Consider the following 18810-nt stretch of genomic DNA (forward strand, 5'->3'; position numbering starts at 1 on the left):
GTTCCCACACACACTGACTCTCACTGGGGAATGGGTTCCACACACACTGACTCTCACTGGGGTACGGGTCCCACACACACTGACTCTCACTGGGGTATGGGTCCCACACACTCTGACTCACTGGGGTACGGGTCCCACACACACTGACTCTCACTGGGGTACGGGTTCCACACACACTGACTCTCACTGGGGTATGGGTCCCACACACACTGACTCTCACTGGGGAATGGGTTCCACACACACTGACTCTCACTGGGGTACGGGTCCCACACACACTGACTCTCACTGGGGTACGGGTCCTACACACACTGACTCTCACTGTAGTACGGGTCCTACACACACTGGCTCTCACTGGAGTACGGGTCTCACACACACTGACTCTCACTGGGGTCTGGGTCCCACACACTCTGACTCTCACTGGGGTACGGGTCCCACACACACTGACTCTCACTGGGGTACGGGACCCACACACGCTGACTCTCACTGGGGTACGGGTCCCACACACACTGACTCTCACTGGGGTACGGGTCCTACACACACTGACTCTCACTGTAGTACGGGTCCTACACACACTGGCTCTCACTGGAGTACGGGTCTCACACACACTGACTCTCACTGGGGTCTGGGTCCCACACACTCTGACTCTCACTGGGGTACGGGTCCCACACACACTGACTCTCACTGGGGTACGGGACCCACACACGCTGACTCTCACTGGGGTACGGGTCCCACACACACTGACTCTCACTGGGGTACGGGTCCTACACACACTGACTCTCACTGGGGTACGGGTCCCACACACACTGACTCTTACTGGGGTATGGGTCCCACACACACTGACTCTCACTGGGGTACAGGTCCCACACACACTGACTCTCACTGGGGAATGGGTTCCACGCACACTGACTCTCACTGGGGTACGGGTCCCACACACACTGACTCTCACTGGGGTATGGGTCCCACACACACTGACTCTCACTGGGGTACGTGTCCCACACACACTGACTCTCACTGGGGTATGGGTCCCACACACACTGACTCTCACTGGGGTACAGGTCCCACACACACTGACTCTCACTGGGGTACAGGCCCCACACACACTGACTCTCACTGGGGTACGGGTCCTACACACACTGACTCTCACTGGGGTACATGTCCCACACGCACTGACTCTCACTGGGGTATGGGTCCCACACACACTGACTCTCACTGGGGTACAGGTCCCACACACACTGACTCTCACTGGGGTACAGGCCCCACACACACTGACTCTCACTGGGGTACGGGTCCTACACACACTGACTCTCACTGGGGTACGGGTCCCACACACACTGACTCTCACTGGGGTACGGGTCCCACACACACTGACTCTCACTGGGGTACGGGTCCCACACACACTGACTCTCGCTGGGGTACGGGTCCCACACACACTGACTCTCACTGGAATACGGGTCCTACACACACTGACTCTCACTGGAGTACGGGTCTCACACACACTGACTCTCACTGGGTGACAGGTTCCACACACACTGACTCTCACTGGGGTGCTGGACACACACACTGACTCTCACTGGGGTACGGGTCCCACACACACTGACTCTCACTGGGGTACGGGTCTCACACATACTGTCTCTCACTGGGGTCTGGGTCCCACACACACTGACTCTCACTGGGGTACGTGTCCCACACACACTGACTCTCACTGGGGTATGGGTCCCACACACACTGACTCTCACTGGGGTACAGGTCCCACACACACTGACTACACTCTGGTGCCTGGCTATGATGTTCACTCTATACAGCATATTCGACTGCAGTAGCATCACAGTCCCAATCAATCCTGTCTCCACATGGGAACAGCCAATAATTCGGACCAATCACCAACAGTATATACCTTGGCCAAAATCTACCGATAACTGAGCAAAACCCATTGATAGGAGGCAGTGAAATAGTAACCGATCTTTCAGTTAAAACACCAAATCCCCAGTTATTCCGACTGAACTTAATTCAATTATGTAAATGAACCATAAGACTTTTTAGCTGAATGCCTCAGGGTGAGGGTGAATCCTGGAGATGGGAATGCTCATTGTGAATGGTTGACTCTGAAGGATCTCAGTTGCTGAATGTGTTTGATGTGTGAGGGAGGGAGAGTCTGTGTGAATACACGGAGATTCCAAAGCAGCCTTCATTCTGCACCTGCGGCACTCAGAGTGAACCAGCTTCCTGCTCCATACATTTCATAGTCTCACCCCTGACCCTGAACGCTGCCCAGTCTGACCCCTAACCCCAAGCCCAGTCCCAGTCTGACCCCGACTCTGAGCACCGTCTAGTCTGACCCCTGACCCTCAGCACAGTCCCAGTCTGACCCCTGACCCTGAGCACAGTCCCAGTCTGACCCCTGACCCTAAGCACAGTCCCAGTCTGACCCCTGACCCTGAGCACAGTCTCAGTCTGACCCCTGACCCTGAGCACAGTCCCAGTCTGACCCCTGACCACGAGCAAAGTCCAGTCTTATACGAGACCCCAAGCACCGTCCTGTCTGAACCCTGACCCCAAGCACTGTCCTGTCTGAACCCTGACCCCAAGCACTGTCCTGTCTGAACCCTGACCCCAAGCACCGTCCTGTCTGAACCCTGACCCCGAGCACCATCCAGTCTGAACCTTGACCCCGAGCACCATCCAGTCTGACCCCTGACCCCGAGCACCATCCAGTCTGACCCCTGACCAGAGCATTCGCCAACTTGACCCTGGGCATCGTTCGTCTGACCCCTGACCTTGAGCATTGTCAGTCTGTCCTCTGACCATGAGCATCATCCAGTTTGACTCCTGACCTCAAGCACTGCCCAGTCTGACCCCTGACCCTGAGTAGTGTCCAGTATGTAAACCAGCGTTTTTCACAGCTTCTCCAGCCCTGCCAGTCTATCTGGGGAACTGTGGCTCACAGCAGCGACTAACCTGGGTCTCAGAATCAGTGGGTCAGTGAACAACATCCTCTTCACCAGAACAACAGATTCCGATCAATGGTCTCCCGATGGAGCTGAGAGGCCTTGAGAAACCTCACCTAGTCCTCATTGTAAATTCTTTAAATGAGAGGTGACCGTCTGTGTGGGGGCAGGGAGGGGACAGGGGGCAGGGAGTGGGGAGGGAGGGGACAGGGGGCAGGGAGGGGGCAGGGGACAGGGGGCAGGGAGTGGGGAGGGAGGGGACAGGGGGCAGGGAGGGGGCAGGGGGCAGGGGACAGGGGGCAGGGAGTGGGGAGGGAGGGGACAGGGGGCAGGGAGTGGGGAGGGAGGGGACAGGGGGCAGGGGGCAGGGAGGGTGAGGTGAGCTGACAGTCAAACTGATCTTGTCGTCCAAATGTGCACCTGCCCACACTCCCCAGCAGGGGGCATTCGATTGTGATGTGGAATTGGAAACAAGATTGGGATTGGGCAGGGAGGGGGTGGGAGTGACTCCCGCCCGGATCGATGGGTCTGGGGGTGGGAATGGCTCCCGTCCGGATCGATGGGATTAAGGTTCCTCTTTCCTGCAACAACCTCAATACACAAAGAGGCCTTCAAATTTCTGGCCAATCAGCTCCTGGCGTCACTGGCCAATCAGCTCCTGGCATCACTGGCCAATCAGCTCCTGGCATCACTGGCCAATCAGCTCCTGGCGTCACTGGCCAATCAGCTCCTGGCGTCACTGGCCAATCAGCTCCTGGCGTCACTGGCCAATCAGCTCCTGGCATCACTGGCCAATCAGCTCCTGGCGTCACTGGCCAATCAGCTCCTGGCGTCACTGGCCAATCAGCTCCTGGCATCACTGGCCAATCAGCTCCTGGCGTCACTGGCCAATCAGCTCCTGGAGGAACTGGCCAATCAGCTCCTGGCGACACTGGCCAATCAGCTCCTGGCGTCACTGGCCAATCAGTTCCTGGTGGAACTCTCACTGGGAACCTTGTAATGGTTTTAAATTCACAAGAATTTGTTTATAAATTACACTCTAGTGGAGATGAGAGAGGAAGATTAAAAACTAAAAGCTCTCTTGCCATTCTGACATCTGCTATTTATTGGTTGATATCTTGTGGGGAATATTTGCGTTGAGTGAACATTGAAGACAGAATGGAGGAGGAGGCTGTGCTGTGAGGGAGGCTGAGGTAAACCCCAGGGTTGGTAATGAGTGCTGAGAATCCCTTGGTTCATTCAGGATCTTCACACTGTCACACTGCTGCCTGCCTGCGCCCAGGACCTGGGAGGGTTGTGCAGGACCCGGGGGTGTTGACAGGGGCGCAGGAGTGTTAAGCAGAGCCTGAGAGGAATGAGTGGGGTCTAGGTCTGGGAGTGTCGGTGTTGAGCAGCGGCCTGGGCGGGTTGAGCAGAGCCTGGGCCTGGAGTACACACAGCCCAGAGTGGGAATCCTCTGCCTCCACTTGTTACTGCCCCATCTCCCCTTGACATTCAATGGCATTACCATCGCTGAATCCCCCACTATCAACATCCTGGGGGTTACCATTGACCAGAAGCTGAACTGGACCAGTCATATAAATACTGTGGCTACAAGAGCAGTTCAGAGGCGAGGAATCCCACATGGAGTAACTCACCTCCTGACTCCCCAGAGCCTGTCCACCATCTACAAGACACAAGTCAGGAGTGTGATGGAATATTCTCCACTTGCTTGGATGAGTGAAGCTCCCACAACACTCAAGAAGTCTGACACCGTCCAGGACAAAGCAGCCCGCTTGATTGGCACCCCATCCACAAATATTCACTCCCACCACCAACACCACTAGCAGCAGTGTGTACCATCTACAAGATGTACTGCAGGAATTCACCAAGGCTCCTTCAACAGCATCTCCCAAACCCATGACTACCATCTAGGACAAGGGCAACAGACACATGGGAACACCACCACCTGGAAGTTCCACATCCGATCCGCTCACCATCCTGACTTGGAAATATATCACCGTTCCTTCACTGTCGCTGGATCAAAATCCTGGAACTCCCTCCCTAACAGCACTGTGGGTGTACCCACACCACATGGACTGCAGTGGTTCAAGAAGGCAGCTCACCACCACCTCCTCAAGGGCAATTAGGGATGGGCAATAAATGTTGGTCTAGACAGCGATGGCCACGTCCTGTGAACAAATAAATTTTAAAAAGCCTCCAGTTTGAGCTGCGTGAAATCCAGTTGGATTAAGTTCTCTCCCTGCCGAAGTTCATCCCAGGAGTCTTGCCGCAGGCTCAAGACTTCACTCAATCCCAATCCTTCTACAATCTGGGCTTTGATTTCAGTGAAATGACTTTCTGCAGTTTGTGAAAGGGAAAGCTGACTTGTCTTCACCTTGTGTCGCCTGTTACAATGTGATCGGTTTGGATGTTATATTCAGTTCGAGCCTCATCTCATCCCAACGCCATCTCCACTCTCCCCTTTACTGCAGCACAAGGGGCTTTCACTGTGACTGGTGCCATCAAATCCACCAGGAACTGTCCATTCATTTCTCCAACCAGTGAGGGACTGAACGTGGAGAATGCAATTGCTCCTCACAGTGAGGTTCTCGCCTGTGTTCTTGGATCATTGTAATCAATATTGAATATTGTGCGATTTGCTATAAAGACTGAAGGTTTATTCCAATGAGCCTTAGTGACAGGAATTGGTCACTTTACCCTTGCTCCACCATATGGCCCGAGTTCCCCCTCTAGAGTCTGGATGGCCACACTGCAGCCTCCCTGGGCAAATGGAGAATTTTGATTGGTTTCTGTCTGGGGTGTTGCAGTTCACTGCTCAGCTTTACCAAACCCCCTCATTGAAAGAACGACTCAGTTAATCTCCACCAATAGGATGAGGCTGGTGCACAAAGTCTAACCTTAACATTAAGTCTAACATTTTGTGAAAATGTTTAACCAACTTTGAGGAAGTAACACGTGTTGTGGATAAAGGGGAACCGGTGGATGTGCTGTACTTAGATTTCCAGAAGGCATTTGATAAAGTGCCACATCAAAGGTTATTGGGGTAAATAAAAGCTCCTGGTATAGGGGATAACATATTGGCATGGACAGAAGATCGGCTAGCTAACAGGAAACAGAGTTGGCATAAATGGGTCTTTTTCAGGTTGGCAAGATGTAATGAGTGGTGTGCCAGGGATCAGTGCTGGAACTTCAGCTGTTTACAATTTATATAAATGACTTGGATAAAGGGATGGATGGGATGGTTGCCACATTTGCTGATGACACTAAGATAGGTAGGAAAGTAAGTTGTGAAGAGGACATACGGAGACTACACAAAGATATGGATAGGTTAAGTGAGCCGGTAAAGATCTGGCAAATGGAGTATAATGTGAGAAAATGTGAAATTGTCCATTTTGGCAGGAAGAATAAAAGAGAAGCATATAATCTAAATGGTGAGAGATTGCAGAGCTCTGAGGTGCAGAGGGATCTGGGTGTCTTAGTGCATGAATCACAAAAGGCTGGTATGCAGGTACAGCAAGTAATTAGGAAGACTAATAGAATGTTATCAGTTATTGCAAGGGGAATTGAATACAGAAGTAGGGAGGTTATGCTTCAGTTATACAGAGCACTAGTGAGATCATAAACAAAATCAAAAATAGCTAGAAAAACTCAGCAGGTCTGACAGCATCTGAGGAGAAGAACACAGTTAACGTTTCGAGTCCGTATGACTCTTTGAGACCACATCTGGAGTACCGTGTATAGTATCTGTCACCTTATTTAAGGAAAGATGTAAATGCGTTGGAAGCAGTTCAGAGAGACTTTACCATGTGAGAAATTGGGCTGAGAATATTTAAACTCAAAAAGAGGCAGCAGAGAGTGTTTTGTCCTCTCCATCAGACTGGAGTCACTGTGTACAACATGGTCTCTACACAGCACGGCCTGTGTAGACAGCACAGTCTCTACACAGCACGGCCTGTGTATACAGCACAGTCTCTACACAGCACGGCCTGTGTATACAGCACAGTCTCTACACAGCACGGCCTGTGTATACAGCACAGTCTCTACACAGCATGGCCTGTGTATAGAGCACAGTCTCTACACAGCACGGCCTGTGTATACAGCACAGTCTCTACACAGCACGGCCTGTGTATACAGCACAGTCTCTACACAGCATGGCCTGTGTATAGAGCACAGTCTCTACACAGCACGGCCTGTGTATACAGCACAGTCTCTACACAGCACGGCCTGTGTATACAGCACAGTCTCTACACAGCACGGCCTGTGTATACAGCACAGTCTCTACACAGCATGGCCTGTGTATACAGCACAGTCTCTACACAGCATGGCCTGTGTATAGAGCACAGTCTCTACACAGCACGGCCTGTGTATACAGCACAGTCTCTACACAGCACGGCCTGTGTATACAGCACAGTCTCTACACAGCATGGCCTGTGTATACAGCACAGTCTCTACACAGCATGGCCTGTGTATAGAGCACAGTCTCTACACAGCACGGCCTGTGTATACAGCACAGTCTCTACACAGCATGGCCTGTGTATACAGCACAGTCTCCACACAGCATGGCCTGTGTATAGAGCACAGTCTATACACAGCACGGCCTGTGTATACAGCACAGTCTCTACACAGCATGGCCTGTGTATACAGCACAGTCTCTACACAGCACGGCCTGTGTATACAGCACAGTCTCTACACAGCATGGCCTGTGTATACAACACAGTCTCTATAGAACAAGGTCTCTACACAGCACAGTCTCTACACAACATAGTCTCTACACAGCACAGTCTGTGTATACAACACGGTCATTACACAGCATGGTCTCTACGTAACATGTGCATAGTACACAACATGGTCAACTATACACAACAGGGTCACTGTACACAACACGGTCACTGTACACAACACGGTCACGGAACACAACACGGTCACTGTACACAACACGGTCAACTGTACACAACACGGTCACTGTACACAACACGGTCACTGTACACAACACGGTCACTGTACACAACACGGTCAATTGTACACAACACGGTCACTGTACACAACACGGTCAACTGTACACAACACGGTCACTGTACACAACACGGTCAACTGTACACAACAGGGTCACTGTACACAACACGGTCACTGTACACAACACGGTCACGGAACACAACACGGTCACTGTACACAACACGGTCACTGTACACAACAGGGTCACGGAACACAACACGGTCACTGTACACAACACGGTCAACTGTACACAACACAGTCACTGTACACAACACGGTCAACTGTACACAACACGGTCACTGTACACAACACGGTCAACTGTACACAACAGGGTCACTGTACACAACAGGGTCACTGTACACAACAGGGTCACTGTACACAACACGGTCAACTGTACACAACAGGGTCACTGTACACAACAGGGTCACTGTACACAACAGGGTCACTGTACACAACACGGTCACTGTACACAACATATCCTGTTTGCATTTCAAATATATTTTATGAGAAGCTGTTTTCTTGGTGCTTTAAGAATTTGTCAGTGCCCTTTCCCAGGAGGTGTTGACTGCCCCCTGGTGATGCTGCTGTTTATTGTAGATTGAAAAGCATCATCTTCAGATGTAAACACTGCTCCAATCACTGGAGGCGATTTCTATGATTAAATAAAGAGAATGTTCTTCACAAATCTGTTCGCCAAACCCAGTCTGGATTGTGTGTTGTGCAGGAATGTTATCCATGACTGGTGAACATTGGGGCAGCACAACACCAGCAAATCTTCCAAACAGTCCATCACAATGTGACATTCCTCACTGCTCCCGGGATCTACCTCGTACAACACAATTTCCCATTCACAAACTCCCCACCTGAAATAAGGCCTTGCTATGGGAGGCCATTGAAATTCTGGCATTTATATAGCACCATTCACATCCTCAGCACATCCCAAAGTGCAGCCAGGGAAATCCTTTTATGGTGTGGTCACGTACAAATTGGGAGCAGGAGTAGGCCTTACGCTGACTCGAGTCTGCTCTGCCATTTAATAAGATCTTGCTGTAATTCCTACCTTAACTCCACATTCCTGCCAAATCCCCACATCCTGTTATGTTTGGTGCTCGGTGTTTGGTGCTCGGTGAATGGTTCTCAGTGATTGATACTCGGTGTTTGGTGCTCGGTGAATGGTTCTCAGTGATTGATACTCGGTGTTTGGTGCTCGGTGAATGGTTCTCAGTGATTGATACTCGGTGTTTGGTGCTCGGTGAATGGTTCTCAGTGATTGATACTCGGTGTTTGGTGCTCGGTGAATGGTTCTCAGTGATTGATACTCGGTGTTTGGTGCTCGGTGAATGGTTCTCAGTGATTGATACTCGGTGTTTGGTGCTCGGTGAATGGTTCTCAGTGATTGATACTCGGTGTTTGGTGCTCGGTGAATGGTTCTCAGTGATTGATACTCGGTGTTTGGTGCTCGGTGAATGGTTCTCAGTGATTGATACTCGGTGTTTGGTGCTCGGTGAATGGTTCTCAGTGATTGATACTCGGTGTTTGGTGCTCGGTGAATGGTTCTCAGTGATTGATACTCGGTGTTTGGTGCTCGGTGAATGGTTCTCAGTGATTGATACTCGGTGTTTGGTGCTCGGTGAATGGTTCTCAGTGATTGATACTCGGTGATTTGTGTTTGGTGCTCGATGGTTTGTGCTCGGTGAATGGTGCTCAGTGTTTGTTGTTTGTGTTTGATTTTGGTGTTTGGTGCTCTGTTTGGTGCTCTGTTTGGTGCTCTGTTTGGTGCTCAGTGTTTGGTGGTCAGTGTTTGGTGGTCAGTGTTTGGTGGTCGGTGTTTGGTGGTCGGTGTTTGGTGGTCGGTGTTTGATGTTTGGTGTTTGGTGCTTGGTTCTTGGCGTTTGGTTCTTGGTGGTTGGTGCCCGGTGTTTAGTGCTCAGTAGTGTTTGGTGCTTGGTGCTTGGTGTTTGGTGCTTGGTGTTTGATTTTGGTGTTTGGTGCTCAGCATTTGATGTTCAATGAATGGTGCTCGGTGACTGGTGCTCGGTGATTTGTGTTTGGTGCTCGGTGATTTGTGTTTGGTGCTCGGTGATTCGTGTTTGGTGCTCGGTGATTCGTGTTTGGTGCTCGGTGATTCGTGTTTGGTGCTCGGTGATTCGTGTTTGGTGCTCGGTGATTTGTGTTTGGTGCTCGGTGATTCGTGTTTGGTGCTCGGTGATTTGTGTTTGGTGCTCGGTGATTCGTGTTTGGTGCTCGGTGATTTGTGTTTGGTGCTTGGTGTTTGGTTCTTGGTGTTTGGCGCTTGGTGATTTGTGTTTGGTGCTCGGTGTTTGGTGATTTGTTCTCAGTGATTGTTATTTGGCGCTCAGTGTTTGGTGCTTGGTGAACGGTGCTCAGTGTTTGGTGTTTGATTTTGGTGTTTGGTGCTCAGTTTGGTGTTTGGTGCTCAGTGATTGGTTTTTGATGCTTGGCATTTGATGTTCAGTATTAGTTGCTCGGTGTTTGGTGCTCGGTGTTTGGTGCTCGGTGTTTGGTGCTCGGTGTTTGGTGCTCGGTGTTTGGTGCTCGGTGTTTGGTTCTTGGTGTTTGGCGCTTGGTGATTTGTGTTTGGTGCTCGGTGTTTGGTGATTTGTTCTCAGTGATTGTTATTTGGCGCTCAGTGTTTGGTGCTTGGTGAACGGTGCTCAGTGTTTGGTGTTTGATTTTGGTGTTTGGTGCTCAGTTTGGTGTTTGGTGCTCAGTGATTGGTTTTTGATGCTTGGCATTTGATGTTCAGTATTAGTTGCTCGGTGTTTGGTGCTCGGTGTTTGGTGCTCGGTGTTTGGTGCTCGGTGTTTGGTGTTCGGTCAATGGTGCTCAATGTTTGGCTCTTGGTGTTTGGTGCTCGGTGAATGGTGCTCAGTGTTTGGGGTTTGGTTCTTGGTGTTCGATTCTTGGTTTGGTGCTCAGTGTTTGGTGATTGGTACTCGGTGATTTGTGTTTGGCGCTCAGTGATTGGTGCTCAGTGATTGGTGCTCAGTGTTTGGTGCTCGGTGATTGATGCTCAGTGTTTGGTGCTCGGTGTTTGGTGCTCAGTGTTTGGTGCTCGGTGATTGGTGCTCGGTGTTTGGTGCTCGGTGTTTGGTGCTCGGTGATTGGTGCTCGGTGTTTGGTGCTCGGTGTTTGGTGCTCGGTGTTTGGTGCTCGGTGTTTGGTGCTCGGTGTTTGGTGCTCGGTGATTGGTGCTCGGTGTTTGGTGCTCGGTGTTTGGTGCTCGGTGATTGATGCTCGGTGTTTGGTGCTCGGTGTTTGGTGCTCGGTGTTTGGTGCTCGGTGTTTGGTGCTCGGTGTTTGGTGCTCGGTGTTTGGTGCTCAGTGATTGGTTTTTGACGCTTGGCATTTGATGTTCGGTGTTTGGTGCTTGGTATTTGCTTGGTGTTGGGTGCTCGGTGTTTGGTGCTCGGTGTTTGGTGCTCGGTGTTTGGTGCTCGGTGATTGGTGCTCGGTGTTTGGTGCTCGGTGTTTGGTGCTCGGTGATTGGTTTTTGACGCTTGGCATTTGATGTTCGGTGTTTGGTGCTTGGTATTTGCTTGGTGTTGGGTGCTCGGTGTTTGATGCTCGGTGTTTGGTGCTCGGTGATTGGTGCTCGGTGATTGGTGCTCGGTGATTGGTGCTCGGTGTTTGGTGCTCGGTGTTTGGTGCTCGGTGTTTGGTGCTCGGTGATTGGTGCTCGGTGATTGGTGCTCGGTGTTTGGTGCTCGGTGTTTGATGCTCGGTGATTGGTGCTCGGTGATTGGTGCTCGGTGATTGGTGCTCGGTGTTTGGTGCTCGGTGATTGGTGCTCGGTGATTGGTGCTCGGTGTTTGGTGCTCGGTGTTTGGTGCTCGGTGTTTGGTGCTCGGTGTTTGGTGCTCGGTGTTTGGTGCTCGGTGATTGGTGCTCGGTGATTGGTGCTCGGTGTTTGGTGCTCGGTGTTTGGTGCTCGGTGTTTGGTGCTCGGTGTTTGGTGCTCGGTGATTGATGCTCGATGTTTGGTGCTCGGTGTTTGATGCTTGCAATGGGTTGCTCTCATTTACCATTAACGCCCGGTGATTTTATATTTTCAGAGTGGTGTAACACGAAGACTGGGAGATAGACAGGATGCCTCGCTCCTTCCTCGTGAGATCCAAACGGTTTAGCAGTTACCAAGACCAGCATTACGGCGATGCTGAGAATGGCCAGCAAACATTCAGACCAGCAGTCACTGTGGGTAAGGAGCCTGCACTCAGGAAGGAGCTCATTGCCTACAGCTCATCACAGGGAAAGGAATGAATTAAATGTGTGAGCGGTGTGGAGTTTGTGATTTGTGTCAGGTTAGGCTACAGGCAGTGAATCCTGAACACCTGTCAGTGTCCTGTCACTAATCAAATCGTCTGTTTGCATTGAGTTAGCCTGAACAGTGGGGACATTGTAGGATGGACCTTCCTTCACTGTGACCCTGGATAGGTCAGCTCTGGACAGGCTCCACGATGCGGGGGGGTGGGGGGTGTCGGGGAAGTTATCCACGGTCGGGGGTGGGGTTTATCCACAGGGGGTGGTTTATCCACAGGTGGGGGGTTGGGGTTTATCCACAGGGGGGTCGGGGAAGTTATCCACGGGGGGGGGTTTATCCACGGGGGGTGGGGTTTATCCACAGGGGGGGGTTTATCCACGGGGGGTGGGGTTTATCCACAAGGGGGGGTTTATCCACAGGGGGGGGTTTCTCCACAGGGGGTGGGGTTTATCCACAGGGGGGGGTTTATCCACGGGGGGTGGGGTTTATCCACAGGGGGGGGTTTATCCACAGGGGGGGGTTTATCCACAGGGTGGGGTTTATCCACAGGGGGGGGTTTATCCACAGGGGGGGGTTTATCCACGGGGGGGGGTTTATCCACGGGGGGGGGTTTATCCACGGGGGGGGGTTTATCCACGGGGGGGGGTTTATCCACGGGGGGGGGTTTATCCACGGGGGGGGGTTTATCCACGGGGGGGGGTTTATCCACGGGGGGGGGTTTATCCACGGGGGGGGGTTTATCCACGGGGGGGGGTTTATCCACGGGGGGGGGTTTATCCACGGGGGGGGGTTTATCCACGGGGGGGGGTTTATCCACGGGGGGGGGTTTATCCACGGGGGGGGGTTTATCCACGGGGGGGGGTTTATCCACGGGGGGGGGTTTATCCACGGGGGGGGGTTTATCCACGGGGGGGGGTTTATCCACAGGGGGGGGTTTATCCACGTGGTTTATCCATGGTTGGGAGATGGGGGGGGGGATATCCACAGGGGGCTACCACAGGCAGGGTATCCACAGGGGGAGGGGTTATCCACAGGGGGAGGGGTTATCCACAGGGGGAGGGGTTATCCACAGGGGGTGGTTTATCCACAGGGGGGGGTTTATCCACAGGGGGAGGGGTTATCCACAGGGGGGGTTATGCCCGGTGGATGTATCCATGCCTGGGGGGGGTGGGGGGAGTTATCCACGGGGGTGTTTGTCCAGAAGGGGTGTATCCACGGGGGGGAAGGGGGGATGCTATCTACAGGGAGGGTTATCCACAGAGATCCCTTGGGATGGTCCCAACCCCCCTCCCCCAGGACACTACCACCCTCGCCCCCCTCCAAGGACAGTCCCACCCACCTCTCCCTGGCACAATCCAGCTGAACACCCTCTCCCCGGGACAGCCCAAGTGAACCTTTCCCCGGAACACTGGGAAGTACCGAGGATCAGAGGGACCTTGGTGTGCATGTCCACCGGTCCCTTAAAGTAGCGGGACAGGTAGATAAGGTGGTTAAGAAGGCATATGGGATACTTGCTTTTATTAGCCGAGGCATAGAATATAAGAGCAGGGAGGTTTCGCTGGAACTGTATAAAACGCTGGTTAGGCCACAGCTAGAGTATTGCATGCAGTTCTGGAATCCGCATTATAGGAAGGATGTGATTGCACTAGAGAGAGTGCAGAGGAGATTTACCAGGATGTTGCCGCCTGGGCTGGAGAGTTTCAGTTATGAGGAGAGATTGGATAGACTGGGATTATTTTCCCTGGAGCAGAGGAGATTGAGGAAGGACATGATTGTGGTGTGTAAAATGATGAGGGGCATAGATAGAGTCGACAGGAAGGAACTTTCCCCTTTGGTGGAGGGATCAATAACCAGGGGGCATAGATTTAAGGTAAGGGGTGGGAGGTTTAGAGGGGATGTGAGGAAGAATTTTTTCACCCAGAGGGTGATGGGAATCTGGAACTCTCTGCCTGAAAGGGTGGTCGAGGCAGAAACCCTCATAACATTTAAGAAGCATTTGGATGTGCACTTGCAATGCCATGGCATACAAGGTAATGGGGCCTAGTGCTGGAAAATGGGATTAGGATAGTTAGGTAATTGTTTGACCGGTGCAGACTCAATGGGCCGAAGGGCCTTTTTCTGTGATCTCTATGACTCTATGGCAGTCCAGGTGAACTCCCCTCTCCCCAGACAGAGGGTGTCCTGGTCAATATGGCTGCATCTTGATGTTGAGCCTGTACAGTGGATTCTGTTCTCTCTCCCCCCTCGTACTCTGTCCTCTGGGTTTGGGACAAGACTGAGGCCCTCACAGTCGCCGAGCCTGTACCTGGGGCGAGCAGTGACTGACCCTCGGGTTGTCCCAGTGATGTGTCGCCCTTCCACCTGATCCTGGGGACGTTGGGCCCATGGTCTGGGAGTGTCTGGTTGTCTGGGCTGTTCCACGTTGGCAATGACACCTGGCTGTGGTGTAAGCTGCGGACAGCTCTGGGCTCCCTCGCTCCCCGGCACTCGGTGATCACTCTGTGCTCTGTGCTCCGGCTTTTACTATTGACTCTCTCTCCCCTTTTCCACAGGCAGTGACAGCCGGGAGGAGCCTGTGTCCCCAGGAGGTCCGCACATTTCAATCAAAAGACTAGAAACCTCTCGAGGTGTCGATCCCATTGCGAAGGACGGCTTGGACCTAGGCTCAGAGTTAGGGAGCTGGAGAGCTCCTCAAACACCCACCGGCTCGATCAGGGCGAGAGAGACCTTCACAAACCCTCACAGCACAGAGGAGGAAACGTGTGCGATTCAAACTGAGAATGCGTGGAGACCTCTCACCTCAGCTGGTGCGTCTTTAACACTGTGGCCCAACTGAGGCCTTGGACCCATAGAGTCATAGAGTTGTACAGGCCCTTCGGCCCATTGTGTCCATGCTGGCCATCGAGTACCGATCTATTCTAATCCCATCTCCCAGCACTTGGCCTGTAACCCCGTGGTTTCAAGTGCTCATCTAAACACTTGTTAAGTATCGTGAGGGTTTCTGCCCCCACCACCCCCTCAGGCAGCGAGTTCCAGATTCCCACCACCCTCTGGGTGAAAAAAATCTTTCCTCAAATCCCCTCTAAACCTCCTGCCCCTTACCTTAAATCGATGCCCCCTGGTTACTGACACCTCCGCTAAGGGGAAAAGTTTCTTCCCGTCTGCCCTAACTATGCCCCTCATAATTTTGTATACCTCTGTCAGGTCCCCCTCAGCCTTCTCTGCTCTAAGGAACACAATCCTAGCCTATCCAGTCTTCCCTTCATAGTTGAAACGCTCCAGCCCAATCCTGGGGAATCTCCTCTGCACCCTCTCCAGGGAAATCACATCCTTCCTATTGTGGAAGCTGCGTCAATTCAACAGGAACCCCCTTGAAACACGCTTCAGGGAGAATGCGTGGGTCCTTGAGTGGGTGCAGAGGAGGTTTACCAGAATGGCTCCAGGGGTGGGGGAATTTTAGCTGCGAGGTTGAGTGGGAGAAGCTGGGGTTGTTTCCCTTGGAGCAAAAGGAGACTGAGAGGAGGTTTGGTACAGAATAATGATGGGCAGAGATAAGATAGACAAAGAAGAGCTGCTCCCATTGGCTGATGTACGAGGACTCGGGGACAAGGATTGAAGATATTGGGCGGGGGGAGGAAGAATTATTTTAGACAGTGAGTGGTAATGACCTGTAACTCGCGGCCGACGAGGTGGGGGGCAGAAGTGGGGATGACCAAAAGGCAATTGGATGGGTGCTTGAGGGAAATAGTACTTGTAACGTTGGGTAGACAGAGCCAAGAAATGGGGCTGGATTACGGTGGGGGGGGGAGGTGTGGGGATGGAGCGGGGCAATGGGAGTGGATCTCTCTGTGGGGGGGTGAGGGGATGGAGCGGGGCAATGGGAGTGGATCTCTCTGTGGGGGGGTGTGGGGATGGAGTGGGGCAATGGGAGTGGATCTCTCTGTGTGGGGGTGAGGGGATAGAGCGGGGCAATGGGAGTGGATCTCTCTGTGGGGGTGTTGTGGGGATGGAGTGGGGCAATGGGAGTGGATCTCTCTGTGGGGGGGTGTGGGGATGGAGCGGGGCAATGGGAGTGGATCTCTCTGTGGGGGGGTGTGGGGATGGAGCGGGGCAATGGGAGTGGATGTCTCTGTGGGGGGGTGTGGGGATTGAGCGGGGCAATGGGAGTGGATCTCTTTGGGAGTGGATCTCTCTGTGGGGGAGTGTGGGGATGGAGCGGGGCAATGGGAGTGGATCTCTCTGTGGGGAGTGTGGGCTGGAGCGGGGCAATGGGAGTGGATCTCTCAGTGGGGGGGTGTGGGGATGGAGTGGGGCAATGAAAGTGGATCTCTTTGGGAGTGGATCTCTCTGTGGGGAGCCTGCATTGACTCAAAGAATCACAGAATTGTTACAATGCAGAAGGAGGCCATTCAGCCCATCGTGTCTGTACCAGCTCTCCAACTGAGCATTATGACCTAGTGCCATTCCCCTGACTTTTCCCTGTACTCCTGCACATTGATTCTATTCAAATACTCATCTAATGCCCTCTCGAATGCCTCGATTGAACCTGCCTCCACCACACTTCCAGGCAGTGCATTCCAGACTCGAACCACCGTTGTGTGAAAAAGATTTTTCTCACGTCACATTTGCTTCTTTTGAAAGTTACTTTAAATCTGTGCCCTCTCATTCTTGATCCTTTTACCAGCAGGAACAGCTTCTCCCTATCTACTCTGTCCAGCCCCCTCATGATTTTGAACACCTCTATCAAATCTCCTCTTAGCCTTCTTCTCTCCAAGGAGAACAGTCCCAGCCGCTCCAATCTATCCAGCCGCTCCAATCTATCCTCATAGCTGAAGTTTCTCATCCCTGGAACCATTCTTGTAAACCTCTTCTGCTCTCTCTCCAATGTGTTCACATCCTTCCTATCGTATTGTGCCCAGAACTGTACACAATATTCCAGCTGAGGTCTTATATCAGCTCAGCATAACCTCTTTGCTCGTGTACTCTCTGCCCCTATTAATAAAGCCTAGGATACTATATGCTTTATAACTGCTCTCTCCACCTGTCCTGCCACCTTCAATGATCTACGCACATATACAGCCAGGTCCCTCTGCTCCTGCATCCCCTTCAAAATTGTACCCCTTTCTTTATATTGCCTCTTCATGTTCTTCCTACCACAGTGTATCACCTCACACTTCTCCCCATTGAACTTCATCTGCCACCTATCTGCCCACCCCACCAATGTGTCAATGTCCTTTTGAAGTTCTACACTGTCTTCCTCACAGTTTACAATGCTTCCAAGCTTCGTAATATCCTTAAACTTTGAAATTGTTCCCCACACACCAAGATCTAGGTCATTAATGTATATCAGGAAAAGCAAGGGTCCCAATAATGACCCCTGGGGAACTCCACTACAAACCTTCCTCCAGCCCAAAAAATATCCATTAACCATTACTCTCTGCTTCCTATTTTTCAGCCAATTTTGTATCCATGTTGCTACTGTCCCTTTTATTCCATGAGCAATAGATTTTCTGTTGTGGGGCACTGTATCGAATGCCTTTTGGAAGTCCATGTACACCACATCAACAGCATTACCCTCATCAGCCCTCTCTGTTACCTCTTCAAAAAACACCAGCAAGTTAGTTAAACATGATTTCCCTTTTAGAAATTCATGCTGGCTTTTCCTAATCAATCCACGTTTTTCCATGTGAATACTAATTCTATCCTTAATAATTTTCTCTAGAAGTTTCGGCACCACTGAAGTTAAACTGTCTGGTCTGTAATTGCTGGGCTTATCCTTACAACATTTTTTGAACAAGGGTGTAATGTTCGCAATTCTCCAGTCCTCTGGCCCCTCCCCTGAGTCTGGGGAAGACTGAAGGATTATGGCCAGTGCCCCTGCAATTTACACTCTTACTTCCTTCGATATCCTTGGGTGCATCTCATCCGGTCTCTGTACCTTGCCAACTTTAAGTACCGACAGTTTATCTAACACTTCTTCCTTATCAATTTTGAACTCTCCTAGTTACAGAAGTTCCTCCTCTGTCATCATGGCCTGGGTAGCAGCTGCTTCTTTGGTAAAGGCAGATGAAACAAATTCATTTAACACCTCAGCCATCCCCCCTCCTCTATGTGTAAATCCCATTTTTGACCCCTAATCGGCCACCCTCCTCCTTTTAGCACCCGCTTACTATTTGTGTGCTGATAGAATTTCACTTTATGTTGGCTGCCAGTCTTTTCTCATAATCCCTCTTCACTTCTCCTATTTGTTTCTTCTCCTCCCCTCTGAACCTTCTGTATTCTGCTTGGTTCTCATTTGTACTTTCTACCTGACACCTGTCATAAGCGCACTTTTTCTTCTTTATCTTAATTTCTAATTCCTTTTTCACCCAGGGAGCTCCGGATTTGTTTGCTTTACCTTTCCATTTTGAGGGAATTATACCTTGACTGTGCCTGAACCATTTCTCCTTTGAAGGTAGCCCATTGATCAGCTACAGTTTTTCCTGCCAACCTTTGGTTCCAGTCGATCCACCCAGCTCCGTTCTTGCCCCATTGAAGTCAGTTCATCATTCTTACTCTGGATTTCCTATCGTCCTTTTCTATCATCAT

At 51.5% G+C, this 18810-nt stretch overlaps 1 protein-coding gene across 1 annotated transcript in view; it reads left to right on the forward strand.

Moving 5' to 3' along the window:
* LOC144668783 (zinc finger protein Gfi-1b-like) overlaps positions 1–18810 on the forward strand; it is a 51732-nt gene that overhangs the window by 856 nt on the left and 32066 nt on the right. The window contains exons 2-3 of the mRNA XM_078531116.1: positions 12017–12159; positions 14775–15029. Coding sequence (XP_078387242.1) covers positions 12051–12159; positions 14775–15029 — 364 coding nt within the window. The 5' untranslated portion in view covers positions 12017–12050. The remainder of the gene's footprint in view (positions 1–12016; positions 12160–14774; positions 15030–18810) is intronic.

Source organism: Cetorhinus maximus, chromosome 28 (assembly GCF_964194155.1).
Source record: "Cetorhinus maximus chromosome 28, sCetMax3.hap1.1, whole genome shotgun sequence".
Taxonomy (NCBI): domain Eukaryota; kingdom Metazoa; phylum Chordata; class Chondrichthyes; order Lamniformes; family Cetorhinidae; genus Cetorhinus; species Cetorhinus maximus.